Source organism: Corvus hawaiiensis, chromosome 2, assembly GCF_020740725.1.
Source record: "Corvus hawaiiensis isolate bCorHaw1 chromosome 2, bCorHaw1.pri.cur, whole genome shotgun sequence".
Taxonomy (NCBI): Eukaryota; Metazoa; Chordata; class Aves; order Passeriformes; family Corvidae; genus Corvus; species Corvus hawaiiensis.
This window is the reverse complement of record NC_063214.1, coordinates 57,447,805-57,467,726: the sequence shown is the minus strand read 5'-3', so window position 1 is coordinate 57,467,726 and position 19,922 is coordinate 57,447,805. Positions and strand designations below refer to the sequence as shown.

The window sequence follows — 19,922 nt, the reverse complement described above, 5'->3', positions numbered from 1 at the left end:
GCAACCTTGGTTATTATTACTCTATAATTGCCATGTAAGGGAGAGATGAAAATGACCTATTAGACCATTCAGTGCAACTTCCTACGAATTTGGGACTCTTACGTGTTAGAGCTTTATTATTAGGTGCTACAGAGAAAAAGAACCTTTCAGAAAATAACAGTACTCAAAAAGCACTTGTCACTTAATAAATTTTAATGTCAAAAAGCCAAGAATTTATCTCAGTTATTCAAATCCACATGTCAAATTAACATCCATTTAAACTAAAATTAGGTATGCTCTCTCTGGCAAAGAGCTTGAAGCACATGAAAGGCTCTTAGGAGAACTGCTAGTCACTGCTGTCACAGCAGAGCAGAGCGGTGTTTCTCTGGTGCTGTTGGTGACAATACAACTGGTGTGAAGTTTAAGGCACTACACAGTGCAGCACAGAGGAGCCAGAAGTTCAGAGAAAAGCATATACCCATATGGTTTTAGACTGCTGGTAGCTCCCTCAAAAACATTCCATCCACCTGGTAGCTTCAGAGTGGCATTGCTGGGGAGAGACCACATGCAAGAGGCTTTCCAGGGCTGGGTTTTTGAAGTGGGAAGTTAGAGGGCACCTGCTCTGTGTCCAGCAGCTCTGGACTGAGGATGAATTTCAGTCATGAAGGAGATCGCTGCTAACTCTCTGGAGTGGTACAGTAATGAGAGAAACAAATAAAATAACTCCCATATAAAAAAAAAAAGGCACAGTTACATTTATCACTTCTGCGACATGCACAGGGAGGCTGTTAAGATGTGACATTCAGAGTGAAAAAATACACACCTCTCTTGGAACAGCAAGTCTGCTGATCTGGGGCAGGTTGGCTGGAGGGACCAGAAAAGAATTGTACATGTCTGAAGAAGTGAAGATGATTGACAGAAGAACTCCCCTAGAGTGGAAGGATCTAAAGAAGCTGCCAAGCCCACCTGTGCCTCAAAAGCAGCTGTACCTGTAGTGCTCTGTGTAAACTCTCTAAGCTGTTTTTCTTATTTATCCCAGCACTGGTGTTGCACCACCATCACTTTACTTCTAGGATTTTATTTACATTAACTTAATGTTGTTTTTTCTTTCAAAGCTTCTGCTTAAGCAATTCACAGCAGGACATTTTCTGCTCCAGGCCACAACAAAAGTGGAAATTATGGGCTGCAGCTTTGTTCTTCTAAAACCACAGAACATCCCAAAGCCCAAAGTGTCTTACAGAGGGGTGACAACTTCCACACAAAGTAATAAAGAGATTGAGTCAGTAGTGACAAATCAGCTTAAATATTTGAATGAGAGAAAGAAATAGCTCCTGAGCTCACCTGCACAATTTTGAAATGCAGCAGTGTCATCAGAAAGCATTCCTGACACAGCTGTGGAGCTAACTCGTGGGAGAGACAGAACATGCAAAATGGCAAAAAGTCATTTAAGTCAACTGACACGTCTAGATGTGTCACAAACCAGAATAGTAAGAGTGACAGAAGAAAATTAAATTTATTCAGTATACATATGTGTATATTTAGCTGTAATTATTGACTCTATGTGTCACCCATTGCATAGGAGGAATGCAAAAAACCTGTAAGGCAGTTCTGTGCATCATGGGAAATTGGAGGTGTGCAGAGCATCCAGCCATATATAGAAATTCTGCTGCTGTTTTTGCAGTAAATCTGACTGAATTGTTGAAAAGCCAATGCAGAGAGTTTCCACGGAAATTAAAGGAAAAATTAAAATACTGTGACTGAAAATACCAGATGGGAAAATATAACCACACTTGAATCCTACAGAAATTAACATCTAATGTGCGTTAAAGAAGAGAAGAGCCACGAAGAAACTGTATTTTTAAAACAATTCTATAATGCTGCAAATTTCTCTATTTCTCCCTTTCCTCTCTCTATTTCTCCCCTCTTTTCTATTTTTTAAAATACTTTATTGATTGAACTAAGAGCATGATCTGCAGAAAGAGAGGGAGTTCCAGATGACATCTGGGGATGTTTGGGAAGGTTTTTGTCCTGATCCAGTGATTCACTCAGTCTGTGCAGTCCCTCAGAGGATCCGAAGTCCCATATAAATCCATATTCACAAATAAAACTGGGATTCTGCTATTGCTGGTTCACAGCAGGTATGAGAAGCAAGCAAGGGGAGCACTCAGAGGAAGTGGTGAATTTGAGCACAAGCACACCTCCCCTTCATGACATGGGCTTTTGTCAAAATAAAAGACAACAGAGGTTTGCACCCAGGATCTTCAAAACCACCGTGGCAGCCCTGGAGATGTAAAGATAAGCACAGGTTGTACCTTGGTTCTTCAGGTTTGCAATACATGACACAGAACCATCAAGCAAGCAACCAGTTTCCCTGGGGTGCAAATTGTGCCCTTCTTCTTTGTGATTGTTGGGTGTGCACTGCTCTGTGTGTGTGTGTACACACAGACACATAGAGAGGAAAAGTGCCCAGAAACCAGTCAGTGTGTGCAGTGCAGGCAAAACACTGTCACCTCCCTGCACTGCCCCTGCTATTAGAAGTGCTGTGTTAATGACTAAGGGCAGGAGCTGTGCAGCTACGGATTTACCAAATCTCAGCTTTAAGGCTGTGGAAACAGGTAACCTCAGCAAGGGTCTGTGACAACAAACCTTCCTTGCCATCACCACCTTTATCAGCATCCTGTGCCTCACCAGACTTCTCAAGAACACATGAAAAAATTAGTTAAGAATGGTATTTTTTTGGTGCAGATAGCAACATGACTGTTCACCCTCTACATTTTTAACGTGAGTTACAGCATCATGATTTTGTTATCCCGCAGCACAGCTTTCTGAGTGTTCTGGCGTGGGAGCTTTTCAAGAAGAATTACTGTTATTACTCTTCATGTGCATGTTACCTTTCCAGAGCTCTGCTAAGCTAGCCCGAGAACACCTAAATGGAAATTGGGTTGAAAAGCTGTTATTTGGCTGCTCTACCTGACAGTAAATTTTCAGTTCGTGTATGGATTTTCTTTCCTGTTCCTCAAAATTTGCGGCTTGACTGTTGTACTGCAGGAGGGAATAAAGAAGTGTGAACCAAGGTAAAGTCTCCCTGGGAGCACAGCAAGTGCCCCTTTTGTGAGCACACAGTCTCTCTGCTGACTTAACAACAGAAAACCAGCTCTCCCTGCACACCCCTTTGCACTTTCAAGCTGCAGCCCAAATGCACCAAATCCACTGAAGAAAAAGCTATACATCCCCCAGTTGCTTCATACCTGTCATATAGGCACCAAATGTGTGTATGAAGTGACCTACATTGTCTTTACATCATACCAAGATACACAATGTATTTCTTCTCTGTGGCACTCAGATTTACATCTATGCAATTAACAGCAATGTTTAATTTAAAAAGCCAGCCAAGCAGCAGCCTGCTGGAAAGTCTTTAGCACTGTGCAATTGAGAGATGAAGAAATGATCTGTGACCTGAGCTTTTGCCCTGTTCACTCAGGAGCAGCACTTCCCTGAGAGCAGATGCGACCCTGAGGGCTGATAGAGGTAGAACTGATTAACGGGGTAGATATCGCTTGAAGCATCCACCAATTTATGTTAACTGATCTTCCTTCTAATGAAGGCATAAACAACAGAATCTGCAAGGATCCCCCCACAGGGAACCATCAGCCCTGCTCCAGCCTGCTGGAAAGCAGCAGCAGCAGCAGAGCAGAAGGGTGCTTTCCACTTTCATGGTACTTATATGGTACACTTACACAGAATCACAGGTTAGAAGAGATCTCTAAGATCATTGAGTCCAACCATTAATCTAAAACTGCCATTTTCACCACTAGCCCCTGTCCCCAGGCACTGTATTCTGATACGGCACATGGTATTTTCCATTCCAAGGTCTCACAGACATTGGTGCACGTACCCCGCTGCTCTCCCAAGAGCTGTGCAAAGGAAACTGTTGCCATTTTAAGGAACAGAACACAAAGAGGGGCTGAGAGGTTAAGGATGAAAGATTATTTTGTGGCAGATCTCCACTCCATCCGTGGCACCAGCCTGCCAACAGCACTAAGAACACTCAGAAACAGTAGCTTTCAAAAAGTGTGGCGACAACTGGTCATCCTAATCCACGCCACTCTCTTATGGCTCCTGGCATATGTATCTCTGTGACAGATTAAAATGTGATGCTTTTTACTTTTGACCCACTCTCTTGCAGATATTTATCAGTTGTGAGCCTATGTTAAATCAAAGGTGATCATGTTCCATCTCCTTAGTCTACTGTTTGGACCATTAGTTATGGTATATCCTTATCTTCCATTTAAACAGAACACTTACTACAACTGATTCAAAATACAGTTTTTTCACAAGACTGAACCAGTTTTTCAACACCTGAAGTTTTCTTTTTCCAGTCCAAGGGTGACAGCTGACTCCAGGACTCTCCGGAGTCATGGTCCATGGCTTTCCTGGGGAGTCCTCCAGAGAGCCCTGCTTTCCAGAACATGGCTTTCTTGATCCTGAGTGAGTAAAGATCTGCAGCCCCAGCTGTGGAGAAGACCATGGAGTTCATGTAAATCCTTAGCTGGGCTTATTTGGGGCTGGCAAGGAGCAGCTTGTGGCACTCTGTCTCAGGTCCCCACACCTAACTGGCCCTAGAGAGCACACAAGGAATTTACTATCCTCCTTCTGGGTTGTCCTCCTTGTGATCTTAATTGCCATTTCAAGATCTCAGCCCTCACATTGAATCCTGTGCTGGAGCAACCCAGCCCTGCTCAGCCCCAAGCCTTCCTCCTCCACTTGGGATTTCCTGGTTCACGGCAGCCTATGCAGAGGCAAGCAGCAGATTATGGTATAACCTACAGCTAGACACTTTGAGGCATAGAGAAAATACGCCAAAATAAAGCAGGCAGAGGGGCTGGCTGGAAAGAGAGGACACAGCCCGGAAAACCCAAGTGGGTGGCAGCTGTGGCCAGCACAACCCTCCTCATGATGTGCCAGTTTCCCACTGAGCAGCAAATAACAGTGACAAATACAGGTAAAGCTTCATTGCTAAAATGATTTGTATTGGGGGTAGAGATGTCGGACTCCTCAGTTTAATGCTGGCATGTGAAATTATCAGTTTGCAGCCTCCAGCACAGAGACAATAACTGCTGCTGCCCACATTGTCAGTGCTATGTATTTTTAGACTCTTGTAGGCATTTGTAGTAATTTCAAAGTGCCTTGATGATTTTTTCACATGTTTTTCCAGCAGGAATGAAGATGGTTTCCTGAGCTAGCTGGATTTAATGACCAGTGTGGAAAAAAAAAAAGGCCAAGTGACTCTGCTTTTATTTCAGGTCCAGAGCAATTCTGAAGCTGCACAGACATTCCTTTTGCTTTCCATGTTAAAGACTTTGTGACGGCAGCAGAAATATTTTTCATTACTCTGCCCATTTTACCATGTCCCCAAGCAGGGACATGCTGCTTAGGGGTTGCAGGATGATTTCACTCACAGGCGCTTAGGATAGGGCTGGTTTTCTCCCTTGGACTCCCTGAAGACCTACTGTCCTTAGGACAATGACAACTGCACCCAGTTGCCTTAGTTTCATTATAAGAGAAAAGCTCTGAATATTAGATTTTAGTGGGTTCACAATTCCTATGAGATCAGTGCTGAGTTGTTCAAGAAATAATGTCATTTTTCCACAAGAATCTGGAAGGGCTGAGCTGAGCCCTGAAGGTAGCTGGGGCCAAGGAGCCACAGGAGAGTTGGAGGGCAGCACTAGGCTCCTTGCAACTCACCCATTGCAAGGATGCAAAGTGGGGCCAGGAAGGTGGGGGAAAGCCCCAGCCAGGGAAAAGGGGGAGTCATGGGTGGGCAGAGCAGGAGTGGTCAATCCAACCAGCCAGGGAACAGAAAATGTGGGACAGGTCCTGTAGAGTTCAGCCTGAAAAAGAAGTGAGCAGAGACACAAATGAAAAAGGTCTGTAGAGTCCTGAGGGGCACAGATGAAGCCACCAGTCCCCTCTACTACAAAATTCAGGAGGCCTCAAAAGAAGCTAGCTGTGTTTTCATGAATAGTGTATCCTGTTTTAAGTGGTCAGCATTCCCTGATTTCCAGAAATTTAGTTTTAAATGCTAGCCCTTTTCAAGTCTTCAGAGGTTTGGAGTATGTAGCCCTAAACAGAATGTACCAGACGCAACCTTAATTCCCCTTTAACCAAGGTCTTCTGCAGGGTTTTGTGCTGAGTGCCAGTCAGCCAGCCATTTCCAAGGGATTATAAGTATTTAGTACCTGCAAATCTATCAAAGAGGTCCTGCATGATTTTTAGGTCACTGTTCTGTGAAAATCCTCCCATGCTAAAGGATGATTTCAGCAAGGGACACCAACACCACAACCAGCTCCAAGGCATGTCCACAAAAAGAAAAGCCAGTGCAAAGCAGGTGAAGAAGGGGGCATCAGTGCAGCCTCATGCTCCTGTTGTGCACTGCCGTGTCCCTGCTCCAAAGGGCCCTTTCTGACCTTTCCACACCACTCCCAGGGCTGGCACGAAGCAGGGCTGCACTAGGACAGCGAACACAAGAAACACAAGAAACTCTTGTCAGCAGCCTGCTGGTGGCTGCCCCAGGGCCTTCCTGGGCACCCTGGGTATGCAGCAGTTTCTCACTGCTACACTGCTAGACAAGTTTTTATTAGAGTCTTGCAGGAGCCTAGGGTTTATTACTGCCTCAGCAAAAGCATTCCCACTCTCAGCAATACCAAACCAAATTTATGGGTTAATCTGGAAGAAACAAACACTGACACCAGTAAATTCTCATCATTTGGTTTATTATATGTTCTGAACAACTTACTTGGTGCCAGTATTTCTTGTGTTAGATGTCATCAGTAATTCTGTCCTCCTCATTTATCAATTAATGTTTGTAATGGAAATGTACCCAGCCAGTTTAACTCACTGAGCAACTCTGCTTATGGTTGTCATCATGGCCTTAACATGTCCAGCACTGCAGCTGCAATCAGTGGTAGAGATCATCCATGGTATGGCTGTCCTCTCATTCCCCAGAAACAGCCAGAAGAAAACAGCAGTGAGAGACAAAATCAGCCTCTTGTTGCTTTTAAATATCAGCCACAGCCTACAAGGAGCTGGAGAAAAGGATGTCTCTTATTAAGCTGTAATCAGTGTTGTCTTTTCTTTTTTTTAACCAAGTTTGACTAAATATCCTGAAAATCATAGCTAAGCTCCAGGATCAACAACCTTTCAGGAAGCAGTGTCTCTGCTGGAAGAGAGTCCTCTGAGTGTGCTGGAAAGACCTGAGACTACCAAGTCTGTATCACTGAGCTGACTCTCCAAAGGGTTAACCTGGGTGATGGGGCAGAGTGCACCCACAGCAAGTTTGCTGATGACAAACAGGCAGAGGTGGCTGCTATGCCAGAGGGTTGTGCTGCCATCCAGAGAGACCACAACAGGCTGGAGAAATGGGCTGGAAGGTACGTCATGAAGTTCAACAGGAAGTGCAAAGTCCTGCACTTGGTAAAGAACAATCTGAGGCACCAGTCCATGCTGAGGGCTATCCATCTGGGAAACAGCTTGGCAGAAAAGCACCTGGGGGTCCTGCTGGACACCAAGTTGATCACAAGCCAACAAAGTACACTTAGGACAAAGAAAGTGAATGGTATCCTGGGCTGCATTAGGAGAGGTGTTGCCAACAGATTGAAGGAGGTGATCCTTCCTATCTGCTCAGCTCTGGTGAGGCCACTCCTGGAGTGCTGGGTCCAGTCTTGGACTCCCCAGTACAAGAGAGACTCCAGAGAAGGGCCATGAAGATGATGAAGGTAGTGGTGCATCTCTCCTGTGAGGAAATGCTCAGAGAGCTGTGACTGTTCAGAAGAAGAGAAGGCTCAGAGGGATCTCATCAATGTGTATAAATACCTGAAGGGAGGGTGCAAAGAGGAGCCAGCCAGGCTCATTCCATTGGTGGCCAGTGTGAGGACCAGAGGCTATGGGCACAAACTGAAACGAGAATTTCCCCCTGAACATCAGGAAACTGCCACTGTGGGGGTCACCAAACACTGACAGAGGTTGCCAGTTTTCAAAAGCCGTCTGGAAATGGTCCTGGGTGATTGGGTCTAGGTGGCCCTGCTTGAGCACGGGAGGTTGGCCCAGATGACATCCGGAGGTCCCTCTCAACTTCAACCATTCTGTGACTCTGTGAACCCAATTGCTCTTAGCTCATTGCTCTTTCACATTAAAGCTTTCTTAACGATGAAGTGACATGGAGAAAAGGGGACCTCTCTCGAATTCTCAACTTCTGGAGGCAGGGAGAAGCAGCACATTCCCGTACAATGACAGGAAATGCAAATTCCCAACATGGTACCATGTGATCCTTGGTACAGGACCACTGATGGTGGGAACAGCAGATCTGACATGGGCAGAAAGACAGGATGTCCACATGGGCTTTTGTGGCTGAAATGCATTCCCCAGCTTTCTGAGGCCATGGGAAATTCTGATTCCTGGCTCTTCCTGTAGTCAAACCAGTCTTTCTGAGTGGGAAAGCCATCTCCCAGCTCTGTGGTAATTGCTTTTGTGGTAAATACAGTTGGGGCTGAGTAACACTAAAAAAGATAGCTTTTCTGCAATTAATTATTTTCACAAGGAACTGGGATTCAGCCAAATGCTAATGAAGCCAGAGGGAAACGAGAGCTGGGCCATTCCTGAAGCAATGAAAAAGCTTTACCGGCAGTTTAGGAGCTGTATCATTTTCTTCACAAAACCAGACAGATACATCTTTCAGTAGTCCTTTGCAGTCACTTTTCACACTGGAGTTTTCCATTCCTTCTGCAAGCAGTATCACATAAATCCTGCACTAGCATTTTAATACTAAGATTAAAGACTGCCATACAGTGGGAAAGTCCAAACTAGAACCTGAAAATATTAATAAAACAAATTAAAAACGGGTTTTTGAAAAAAGTCTGAACTTGTTTAGTGTGGAAAATAGGATGGGGAAAAAGGCAAAATAGAAAGAAACCCATGCAAGAAGGACTGCCTAATAGTTTTTAAGCCCAGGTAGAAAAAGAGATGTAGGTACACAAGGGCATGCAGGGCTGTAAGTTGCACTGTCATGGCTGGTCACAGGATAAATAAATGAGAGGGTCTAATGGGTTTGACACTACAACCACCTGCAAGAGCAGCAATGAACCAAGGCTGTGAGAACTGCTTGATCACATGGAGCTACCAGGGAATGGATAGCAGGGTGAGTGGTAGACAAGAGTCATGGACTCTAGTGGCTTGCTCTGTGCCCCAGCATCTGTCTGAACAACTCACCAGATGAAAGAAAATTTTTTAAAAAAGCCATTTCTGTCTCTGGCTTTTTTGGTTCTTGTGTATTAAAAGTTCTTTTTTGCTGAAGCCAGTGCATGCACATTGCAAAAACACTGCAGCCATTCACAGCACCGGATGTGTGTGTGTACAGCACAGCAAATTCAACAGGGAGCATGTTAATGCTGGTGTAGGTGCTCTCATCCTCATCACACCCACTGCCATTCCTAAACATGTAATTTAATTAGTAAAGAGGTAAGCAGAAGGAGAGCACACAGAGGAAGTGCTGTCATCAGCGCAGATGGGTAAACGATGCACAAATACACTCACCGTAACAGAACCCTAAATCTGCTCATCTCATTCCCCTTCAGATCTCTTGTTACAGGGGTTTCCAACAGATTTCTTTCCTGACTTACTCATACGAGATGCTGAAAATGATGGAAGAGCTGATGAGAATGGGGAGGATGAAGAAGATGGAAAAACAGTCATACATCTCTGAATCAGAGACCAATACCTGTCTGCTGGCGAGTTATGTTTTTGTTCATTTGTTACTAAGAAGCTAGAAGTTAGGTTTTTTTAATTCAATTTTTATTTTATTGGTGGTTTTTGGGTTTTTTTTACAAACAAGTCAGGCAATCAGGAGAACAAAGCAAGATGGTGATGAAGAGACAGCTGAAATCCAAAACATCCTCGTTCCTGCTGGGGTCAGACACTGCTCAGGTCACTTCACCTGTGCTTTAGCCCATCTTTGTGTAAGATGCAACCAAAGCTTTCCTCGCTGAAGTGGCTTGATGTTTTATTGCTATAAAGCAACTTTATCTCAGGGCTTACATTTAATAGCTGCACAGGGAGTTATTTAACAACATTAACAACAGCAATGACAGCATTATCAAATCAACGTGTGCTTTTCCTTAGAATTCAACACTTTTCAAAGGAGGAAGATAGTGAGGCCGCTTTAGGCTCAGCCTTGTTTTCCCCCTCCATGTCCTGCCCTCTCTGGCCTTAGATCCTGGACCAAACTCTCCAAGCAAAGTTGCTTTTCTTGTTACTTTAAAGACATCTTGAGAGCAAGCCTATTTTTCTGCTTATATTTGTCCAACCTGCTCATTATTTATTCAAGAGGACCTTTTCCTACAGCTTACTGTGTTCAGAAGGGAGAACTTCCTGCAGAATTCCGATTTCCTCTCTTCTATTTAAGCTTGTGAAGTTGTTACTGTAACCATTAATAACTAGTTAATGGTTCCCTTGGGGAAAGGAGTCCTGATCTGACATCTCTTTTGGCGCAGAGGTGCTATGTGAAACCTACCTTGGACTTGCAGGTTTTAGGGTTCTCCTGGCTCCAGCTGTAGGCTGGGGTGGGTGCTGGTCAGACCCTGGCATTCCTCTGAATGACTGAGGCTTTTCGCTCTCTGGGATCCTCCAGCAAACTGCCCTAGTGGCCCAAAAATCCAAGTGCCCTCTCCCTGTAAAAGCAACCTTCATGTCCTAGTTTCTCTCAGCCCTGCATTTGGGTCACAGCAATGCCTTGCAATGCTACAGGCTGGGGGAAGAGAAGCTGGAAAGTGGCTGAGAAGAAAAGGACCTGGTACAGCAGCTGAACATGAGCCAGAGTATGCCCAGGTGGCCAAGAAGGCCGATGGCATCCTGGCCTGTATCAGCAATAGTGTGGCCAGCAGGACCAGGGCAGTGATTGTACCCCTGTACTTGGCACTGGTGAGGCCACATCTCAGATCCTGGGTTCAGTTTCGTGCCCCTCACTACAAAAAAGACATCGAGGTTCTGGAGCGAGTCCAGAGAAGAGCTTACACCTCACCTTACACACACTTTCTCAGCCCACCTGTCCCACCTGTGGGTACCTGCACCAGCAGAAGCAGATGAGTACAGGCATCTTCCACCCAAACCACCCTTCCAGCAGCTTCTCGTTGAGCTGCTGGTTTAAACTTTCTCCCTGTAACATGGCCTTGGCCAGAGTAGTGTTGGCCAGGTCCCTTTTACAGCCCAAATTTGCCTCCCCTATGGACATGAAGAAAGCAGCATGCTATCCAAAAGCCTTGCCCACCTCTTGTTAATCCCTAAGATGATGATACACTTAAAAAGCTCCATCATCTGTAAAGAGAATGATCAAACAAAGGCTTCGGAGTAAGTTAGTTGTGGCACAAATTATTGGCAGATGTATCAGGTTTTTAAATCCTCCTGCCATAGCGAGAGGATAAAATTCCCAACACAAATGGCAACTCTCCAGCAAGATTCTGACATAATTACTGTAATTATATTGTCTCTGCACTCTCTTATAAATCAGTGACAGTACATATTTAATGAGTTCTTTCCCGTTCAGCAGGTTGCTCCCAGCCGCTCAGATTTGCAACTGCAATGCAGAGGTATCTTAAAATAAAATTAACCCTTGCAAGGGAGGCCCCGTTCTGCGAGGATGCAGGCGAGTCTCTCAGAGCAGGGCCTGGCACTGCACACCCTTCCCTGCACTGCTGAACACATGGGCAGGCTTCAGAGCAAGGTCTGATTTGCCTTGGCAAGTAAAATTTTGCCAGTGCTACCTGACTGAGCTGGGCGTGGTGGACACGAGCATTGTCAGAATGTAACCTGCTGGCAACCTGCTCGTGGGGTACAAGTGGCTCAGCTCACAGTGCTTGATGTTGCAGAATCTGATGCGGTGCCCTCTAGGAAAGCTCAGGGTTGCTGTGACTTCCCCTAAGGTAAGAGTCTGCTTGAAACAGAACTCCACTCAACAAGCAGTCTTGCACCCTCCGCTCCCTGGGGAGTTTAAGGTCACACCACAAGGTGCAGGTTTGTCCTGAGGATGCAGGCACCTTGCTTTGACTTCTTTCAGCACAGCTTTTCTTCTTGAATCTCAGCTTGTCAAAGGAAGAAGAAAGCAATTTCAGCAGACACATCTGTGCAGCTCAGGATTTACTTAAGCATCAAATAATACCAAGTACCAATTCAGAGTTCAAGGCAAACACACACTAGCCTAAAATCTATTCCTGGGCTATATAATGTTGTCAGAGCAAAATTTTAGACATGAATTAAACTATCCCCTTTACATTTTTCCCCTTGCTGGTAACCAGCAGTGAATGTACTGGATCTTCAGATGCTTTACAGATTAAAGGGTTTCTGTGGCTTGGTCTGGACCTGCAGTGACATCTCGTGGTCCCCCACGAGGTGAGGTGCTGGCTGCTAAGTGGCATAGCCCTGCAACCCAAACCTCACTCTGATGCCCCTGGACCACAGCACTGCTCAGCACTGACCAGCACAGGCCCCAGGGACACACCTCCACCTGGAGTGGCTGAATACCCCGGGGGGAAAACAACACACCTCCCCCTGCCACATCCCTGCACCTTCACCTGCAACACCAGGGGAGACTTCAGAAATCATCCTTTTAAGCATGAAGGTAAACCAATCATGAAAATCAGATCGTTGCACAGAGAGCCTGTGGGTGGGCTGTACTGGCCTGCAAAGCCTTGGTGCTTTTAATTCGAGACAAGGAGAGGAGTTAATCTGTCTCCTCCTGTGCTTATGTCTGTCTGAGACTCACATGTGAGCAGGATGTTTTGTGCTTCACCACTTCTTTTGTTGTGACTCTCAAACAATTTCCCACTGAAAACCAACACGTTTGCTGTTGGCATCTTAGTACAGGAAATTAAATCTGACATTTCAGTGTTATCTGATTTCACATCCCTGAACACCATTGTATAATTTCACCACCTACTCATTATTTTTCTTCACACACAGGTGCATTTAGATAAAATACAATCCTTGAACGAATACTTAGGCAGAGAAAGGTTGTAATCAGCTTGGATAGAAATCAGACAGCTTATTTGCTTGAAAAAAGGGGGAAAGGAGGAGGAAATGAAATGGAATAATTTCTTTCCTGTGAACTTAGGGCACCAAAAAATTATATGGCAAAACTATAACATGAGAAGAAAAATAGTTGAAAAACTTCCCAGGCAACAGTACTCCTAAGCTATTGCACTAAAAATAACATGAAAGTCAAAGACCTGATTCATTAATGTCTTCTGTGCTCATTAAAAAATAATTAAAAAGTTACAACAAAAGACTCATTAATTTTTCCCAGAGCAAAATGACTGGATGTCCCCTGTAAATCATCAGATATATCAACACTTACTGTCAGACAGGCAGCAACTGAGTCATGCTGGGAGAACATGCACAATGCAGACACCTAAGATCAAAACTGGGATTTGAAAAGTTGCTCCACACTGCCTAATCCATCAAAATACCCAGTCCTAGGAAAGAGGACAAGTGTGGCACACTGCTGAGCACCTGGGGCACCGAGCTTAGGGAGTCCACGAGTCCATCCTCTCAGGCACCTTCCTCCAGCTCTTTAACTGGAGGGGCAGCACAGGCAGCAGTCTCAGGCCAGCATCTCTCTCTGCTGGGGGCTGCAGGCAGGCCAGCCCAGTGCAGACAAGGAAAAGTTTATAATTAGGCTATGCAGAAATGCAAATGCTGAGCTCCACCTCATACATCCCTCCCGTGAGACAGCTCAAGTTTAACAAGAGCACATGATCGCAAGTGTCAGGACTATCACCTATATTTCTTTTTCTTGACTATGTATAACTATTCTAACTTTCTCATAGACATTTGTGCCTTGGGGGTGTTGCTTGACAAGGAGTTTAACATGACCCAGCAATGTGTGCTCGCAGCTCAGAAGCCAGTTGTGTCCTGGGCTGCATCCAACGCAGTGTGGCCAGCAGGGCGAGGGACGGGATTCTGCCCCTCTGCTCTGCTCTGTGAGACCTCACCTGTAGTGCTGCATCCAGCTCTGGGGTCCTCAACATAAGAAGGACATGGACCTGCTGGAACAACGACAGAAGGAGGGCGATAAAGCTGCTCAGAGGGTTGGAGAACCTCTCCCATGAAGACAGGCTGAGAGAGTTGGGGCTGTTCAGCCTGGAGGCGAGAAGGCTCCAAGGAGACCTTAGAGCACCCTCCAGTGCCTACAGAGGGAGCTGGAGAGGGACTTTTGACAAGGGCATGGAGTGATTAGACAAGGGGGAATGGCTTTAAACTGACAGAGGGTAGGTTTACATTAAATATTAGGAAGAAATTATTTACTATGAGGGTGGTGAGACAGTGGAACAGGTTGCCCAGAGAAGTTGTGGATGCCCCATCCCTGGAAGTGTTCAAGACCAGGTTGGATGGAGCTCTGAGCGACCCAGTCTAGTGGAAGGTGTCCCTGCCCATGGCAGGGGTGCTGGACTAGATGAATTCTAAGGATTCTTTCAACCCAAACCATTCTATGATTTATGCAAGTTTCACAGCAGTTTGAAGTCTAAGACATTATGCAAATATAATTAGCAAACCTTAACATATTTACCAGTTAATTTCAAATTATGAAATAAGTCAATCTTTCTTCCGGTTCTTCAGCACCTCTTGAGAGCAGGATAGTGCTGTCAGTCCTCTGCTCCAGTAATTTTCCAGTTCATATTACTTTCACAGAATAAGAGAAAGCCCATCTGGGGAGCTCAGGAGCTGGAGTAGGGCAGCTGCCTGCCCCAAGGCAGGATTCACCTCTGGCTAACACATTATCACCAAATATGTGCCTGATTGCCATGTGCATCTGAAGAGCCCCCCTCTGCAATCTCTTCCAGTGCTCCACAATCTTTCCTGTTATACAGTTCCTCCCTAGTGACTAATCTAAATATTCTTTGGTTCAATAAGCCTATTATGTTCTTGTTCTAGTCACCATGAACATAAAAGACACTGAAAAGATGAGAGGAATAAATTGTTCTCTTTGTGTCTTGAGACCTGTACTTCCTTATGGTATTCTGTAGGTAAACCTACTCAAACTCATTCAATCTTCTTGTATTTCTCATTCTCATATATTCTGACGCTTTCTAGATTTCTGTTAAATCCCATTGCTCTTCTCAGAACTGCCTGTTTTTTCCTAACAAGTATGACATATAAAACTAGACCTGATATTTCAGCTGATGCCTCTCCAGAGCACAACGAGGTATTTTATGTCATATGGGTGATACAGTCTTTATACGTCTCTATGTTTCTCTTCATTTTGCAGCATTGCTCTGTTGTTAGAATGGGTCACAAAATGAATGCCAGACAACCAGCTGACCTTTTCCAGCTGCATTGACCTTTAATTCCTCTCTGCTCTGTTTGCAAACTTTGCTAGTTCTGTCCAATTTCCCAAGAGGATTCTGAATTCTATTTCCACCCTTTAGCATGCCTGCAATCTCACCTGCCTCAACATAATACAACACAGTCTCTTTTTCCCTCCTAAATATCTTCCCTGAAACAGATCACAAAGCAGTCACAAACCCTCATACATATGTATCCTGCAATCCAACAACCTCTGTTTATGCTCTTTTTATTCTGAACCCTTCAAGAAAAAAGAAAAACAAAGACACACAGTTATTTGTTTGATTTGAAAAAGAAAAAAACAAACAAAAAAACCCCCAACATATTTTTACTGTAAGAACTGGTAAGAAAACACAGAATAGTGAAACGTCAGACCTTCTTTCTCATAGGGACATGCATCTATGGCATGTTTGAAAAGTGTGTGTGTGCTGTGAAAGCAATCTCTACCTGCATAGAGTTTTAAAACTGGTTTGTAATTTAAGACACTGCTGAGAAAATAGGAAGACCTGTCCAATGCTTTAAGCACAATTCTTTTCCTCTCTGACTTTTTTTTCATTTTTACATTAGGAGAAGCAGGATTTGAACCTGTGTTGGAAACAGCTCTATATTTCAGTCAATGAAAAGAAGTAGTTATTGAATTTTGTTTAGCACAGTATTTCCTCTTCTTTCTAAATTAGACTATAAAACTTTGCTTACATCAGAGTCCCACACCTGGACAACACAGCACTCTGGGCCTGGATCCAGTGCACCAAAGCTGTTGATTCCTACTGTCCTGACTGTAAAAAGTATTAAGGGGTGAAGCTGACATCCACAGGGATGAAATTACTGCAAGCTTTGGTAAAGATGTTAAAGCAAAAAAGGGTCGTCCAGCACTTTGATTTCTCACCGAAGTAAAGAGGGGAACTAAAACCAATGCAAAACATAAATACAAATTTAAATTACAAATTTTCTTAGTTCAAGTCCTGGCATTTATTTATATGATAGCAAATAGAAGCCCCCTTTAAGGCCATTTTATAATTTAAACTTTTAGCTCCATTTTAAGCAACCAGCAAGTTGGGGTTAAGCTATGCAATAAACTCACTCTGTGCAGCTATGCTGGAGTCACACCAGTGCTAGTTCTGCTCAGTCATACCAAGGTAAATACCATCTTTGCTCACACTGGCATAAATTCTTCACTCTGTCAAAGGAAAGAGACAGACAACTGCCCAACTCTTAGGAGCTTCCCTGGGTCCTGCAAGGTATCTTGGATAACTGGGACCAGGAATTGTTCTGCCTTTATGGACTTCAATAGGAATGTAAAGATTCTTGGTAACTTCAAGGAGTTTGTCCCAGACAGGAATATCTGTAAGCATAATGATAACTCATAGAAGACCACTTGTGCAAGAAAAAGGGGAAAAGGCCTCATAAGGAGCAAAAGAGAAAATCTAGGAGAGCAATAGAAATGTGCATCAAAAGGATGCAATACCTCAAAGCAAGTGAAAATCTTTGAAAAAGACCTTTCAGAGAGTTATAGTAGGTGAAACAACAAAGCACTTTTCGTCTCAGGAGATGCCATGAATCCTAAACACAAAGTGTTCTCACAGTGACATGTCTAGTTACAATTCTGTGTAAAAATTCAATTTCCGACTACAGAGTTCCTTATGCCATTGCTAATTTCATTTAGACAGAAATTTATATTTGGCAGCTCTGAAAATACTTTTGCTTCATGCAGTCTTGAAGTAATAAAGTTTAAAAGAGTGAAAAGTATGACATTTGGTTCCTAGCAAAGAGTCACAGAGAAAGAAATTCTTTTTCAGAAACTCCGAAAATTACAATTTTACATTATTTCACAAAATGCTGTGTGCAAACAAGCCAGTTCATTATAGTGCCACAGATTATTTCCGTAACTAGAAATAACTGGTGACCTGAAAAAAAATCCACAATCCATACAACCCAACTCTGAGCTGAGTTGCAAATGTCTTATGAGCTGAAGAAATACTTCACTTACAACACTGAAGCTGTTGATGAAGTATCAGTCCTTCCCCTCAGTGGTGGGGAGGAACATCTCCCCCTGTACCAAGAGTCCAGTGCTTCAGATGTACTGTTCTTCATCTGCTCCATTTATGAGCAATGACCACTTGCCCCCTTCCTCCTCAATAAAACCATTGCCTCTTGGCAGCCTGTCTGAAGCCAAGGAAGAGAGGGACACTTGGCTAGTCTGATCCCAGGGAGATGCTTTGGAAGAATCCCTCCTCCTATCGTCCATTCCAATGTGAACACTGATTTGAGAAGGAGTGAGTGGCTTCATGCGGCCTTGAGCTTGTGCTTCATACCTTTCTGTGTCTGGCTTCTTGTAACTAAGAGGAGAAAGAGAAAAGATGTTAAAAACAAGAGGTCAATGTGTAGAAGCATCTGGCACTAGAACAAATCAGAAACTACTGATAACCTAAATGTATTGAAAATGTTTATATAGAAAAAATACATTCATAGATGAATTACATATGTTTAAATTAAGTTTCTTATTTAATAGCTCACAAACAATTAATTTAAAATGTGTGGTGTCAAGAATGTGATGGTCTCAAAAATCAGTTACAAAATAATAATTTTTATTACTACTTGAATTTGAACCTGCTAATTCTCTCAAGCCAAGACAAGCACAGAAAGATCAGGGAGGATGATGGAGAAATGCAGAACACTGCTCAAGATGTCTCTGATCTGAGTTTTCAGTCATTCAAGACCACATACCACTGATTGAGCACTCTTCTGTTGTGTTTAGGGAGGGACACGGTTTAGTGGTGAACTTGGTGGTGCCAGGTTAATGGTTGGACTCAGTGATCTTAAAGGTCTTTTCCAGCCTGGATGATTCTATGATTCCATGCACTCCAGGCATAGTGTTAATGGCTAAGAGTACTCGTCACATGGCATAAAAACATTTCAATAGTAAAAGAGATGGACTCTCAAAGTGAGGTTCTTTTAGAAAAATTATGAGTTTGCTGAATTATGAGAAGACTCAGAGAAGACAACTGCAGGTGAATGGACTCAATGACCCAAAAATCACTTTCTGATTCAATGTATACTAAGTCAAATCCCAGCAATGGCAAGTGTGCATGGTCTTCTTCACATATATATGTACTATTGTGTTCTTTGAAGTTCTATTCACCTGATCCAAAGCTTCAAGAAAGATTATTATCCTAAAGAGTTACTGTAATACAGCTTCCATAAGTCTGAAGCCAAATATTTTTTAGGGGGTTCTCAATATCTACCCACAATGGTGTGTGACATTCATGCAATCAGCACAAGGTCAAAAGAAATGAAGAATTAAGGAATCCCTTTATAGAAAGTTCTCATATTTTGGATAACTATACACAGAAACCTTTTAGGATGAGAATCCTGTAGTGGTAGGGCTGGTTCTGCAAACAGACATGTATGTATGTCATTTGTATTTTACATTGTGGTCTCATTGAGCATTTGCAGGATTAGAAACATGATGTAATAACAGATTTCCTATATTAGTTTATACTATACTGCACTGTACTGTACTGTAACATACAGAAGATGCCAGCTACAGTAAAAATATGTGAAGGTTTGGACCAATTTCAGACACCATAAAAAGTCTTACTCTTGAAAAGTGTTTGCTTTCTATGCTGTTAAGAACAGGTCCACTGTAACTGCCAAAAAGGGCACCCAAAAAATGTAGCATTAAAATGAATAGAACTTGAAAAATCTTGTTATAGTTCAGAAATTGGTTTGCTTCCTAAAGAATAAAGAAAGATGCCTTATCTGTAGCAAGGTGCAAAAGAATAAATACACCACTTCCCTGTTTCTCTCTGGCTAATTTAAATAGACAAAAATAAAAACCAAACAGGTACGAATATTTCTTTTAAAATCTACTGTTACATTATGGAGAATTATCTTTCAAACTAATTGTTCATTTGATATTCACAGCAAAACATCCTGATCATTACTTTACTTGGTATTGAATTAGATCTCCACCACATGGGCCCAGGTGACATGCAGTCACACTTTTAGCTGCTAAGTAAAGGATACTCCATACTGTCTTAGTCCAGGTAAGTTCATAATAGTGACAGTTGTCTCTTTTGGAGCCAAGGATTAGACACAACAACCCCAAGCTAATGGACTTTCAGGTACTTTTAGATGTAGAAACCCAAAGTAGTGTCTCACTTGAGTCCCAGCCTCAGTACTGCCACAGTTCCCCAGCAGATAAACACAAGACAACTTGCCATTTCAGCTGCAGGGAAGACAGCAGGACAGACACAGAAGAAGCTGCCATTGCAGCTGATCCCATCCAAGGCTGAAGCACGAGGCCAACAGGCATGAACACACCTAGCAAAAAAAATTATGGACATGAGCCAGAGCTGCTCATCCCAGCACGGGCATTTCCATTCCTGCATATCATAGAACAGATCAGCAGTTCTACAACACAGCTTGCTGAGACCTCCATAAACACAACTAGATCAATATATGTATTTACTCACTTACTACTAAACATGTCCCTTCCATTGCAAGGGATGACCTTTGCACCAATACAGCTACAAGACTGCAGCCACAGGGTAAGA

The 19,922-nt window shown here is 43.5% G+C and overlaps 1 protein-coding gene across 5 annotated transcripts in view; it reads right to left on the bottom strand.

The window, feature by feature from the left end:
* Positions 1 to 15,555: 15,555 nt before the first annotated feature.
* ATP7B (ATPase copper transporting beta) overlaps positions 15,556 to 19,922 on the bottom strand; it is a 43,248-nt gene continuing 38,881 nt past the window's right edge. For 4 of the 5 annotated variants that reach the window (XM_048295209.1, XM_048295211.1, XM_048295208.1 and 1 more), the window contains exons 20-21: positions 19,587 to 19,689; positions 15,556 to 17,702 (exon numbers count right to left, since the gene is read on the bottom strand). In XM_048295209.1, coding sequence (XP_048151166.1) covers positions 17,438 to 17,702; positions 19,587 to 19,689 — 368 coding nt within the window. In that variant the 3' untranslated portion in view covers positions 15,556 to 17,437. The remainder of the gene's footprint in view (positions 17,703 to 19,586; positions 19,690 to 19,922) is intronic. The other variant, XM_048295212.1, reaches the window with a different exon arrangement.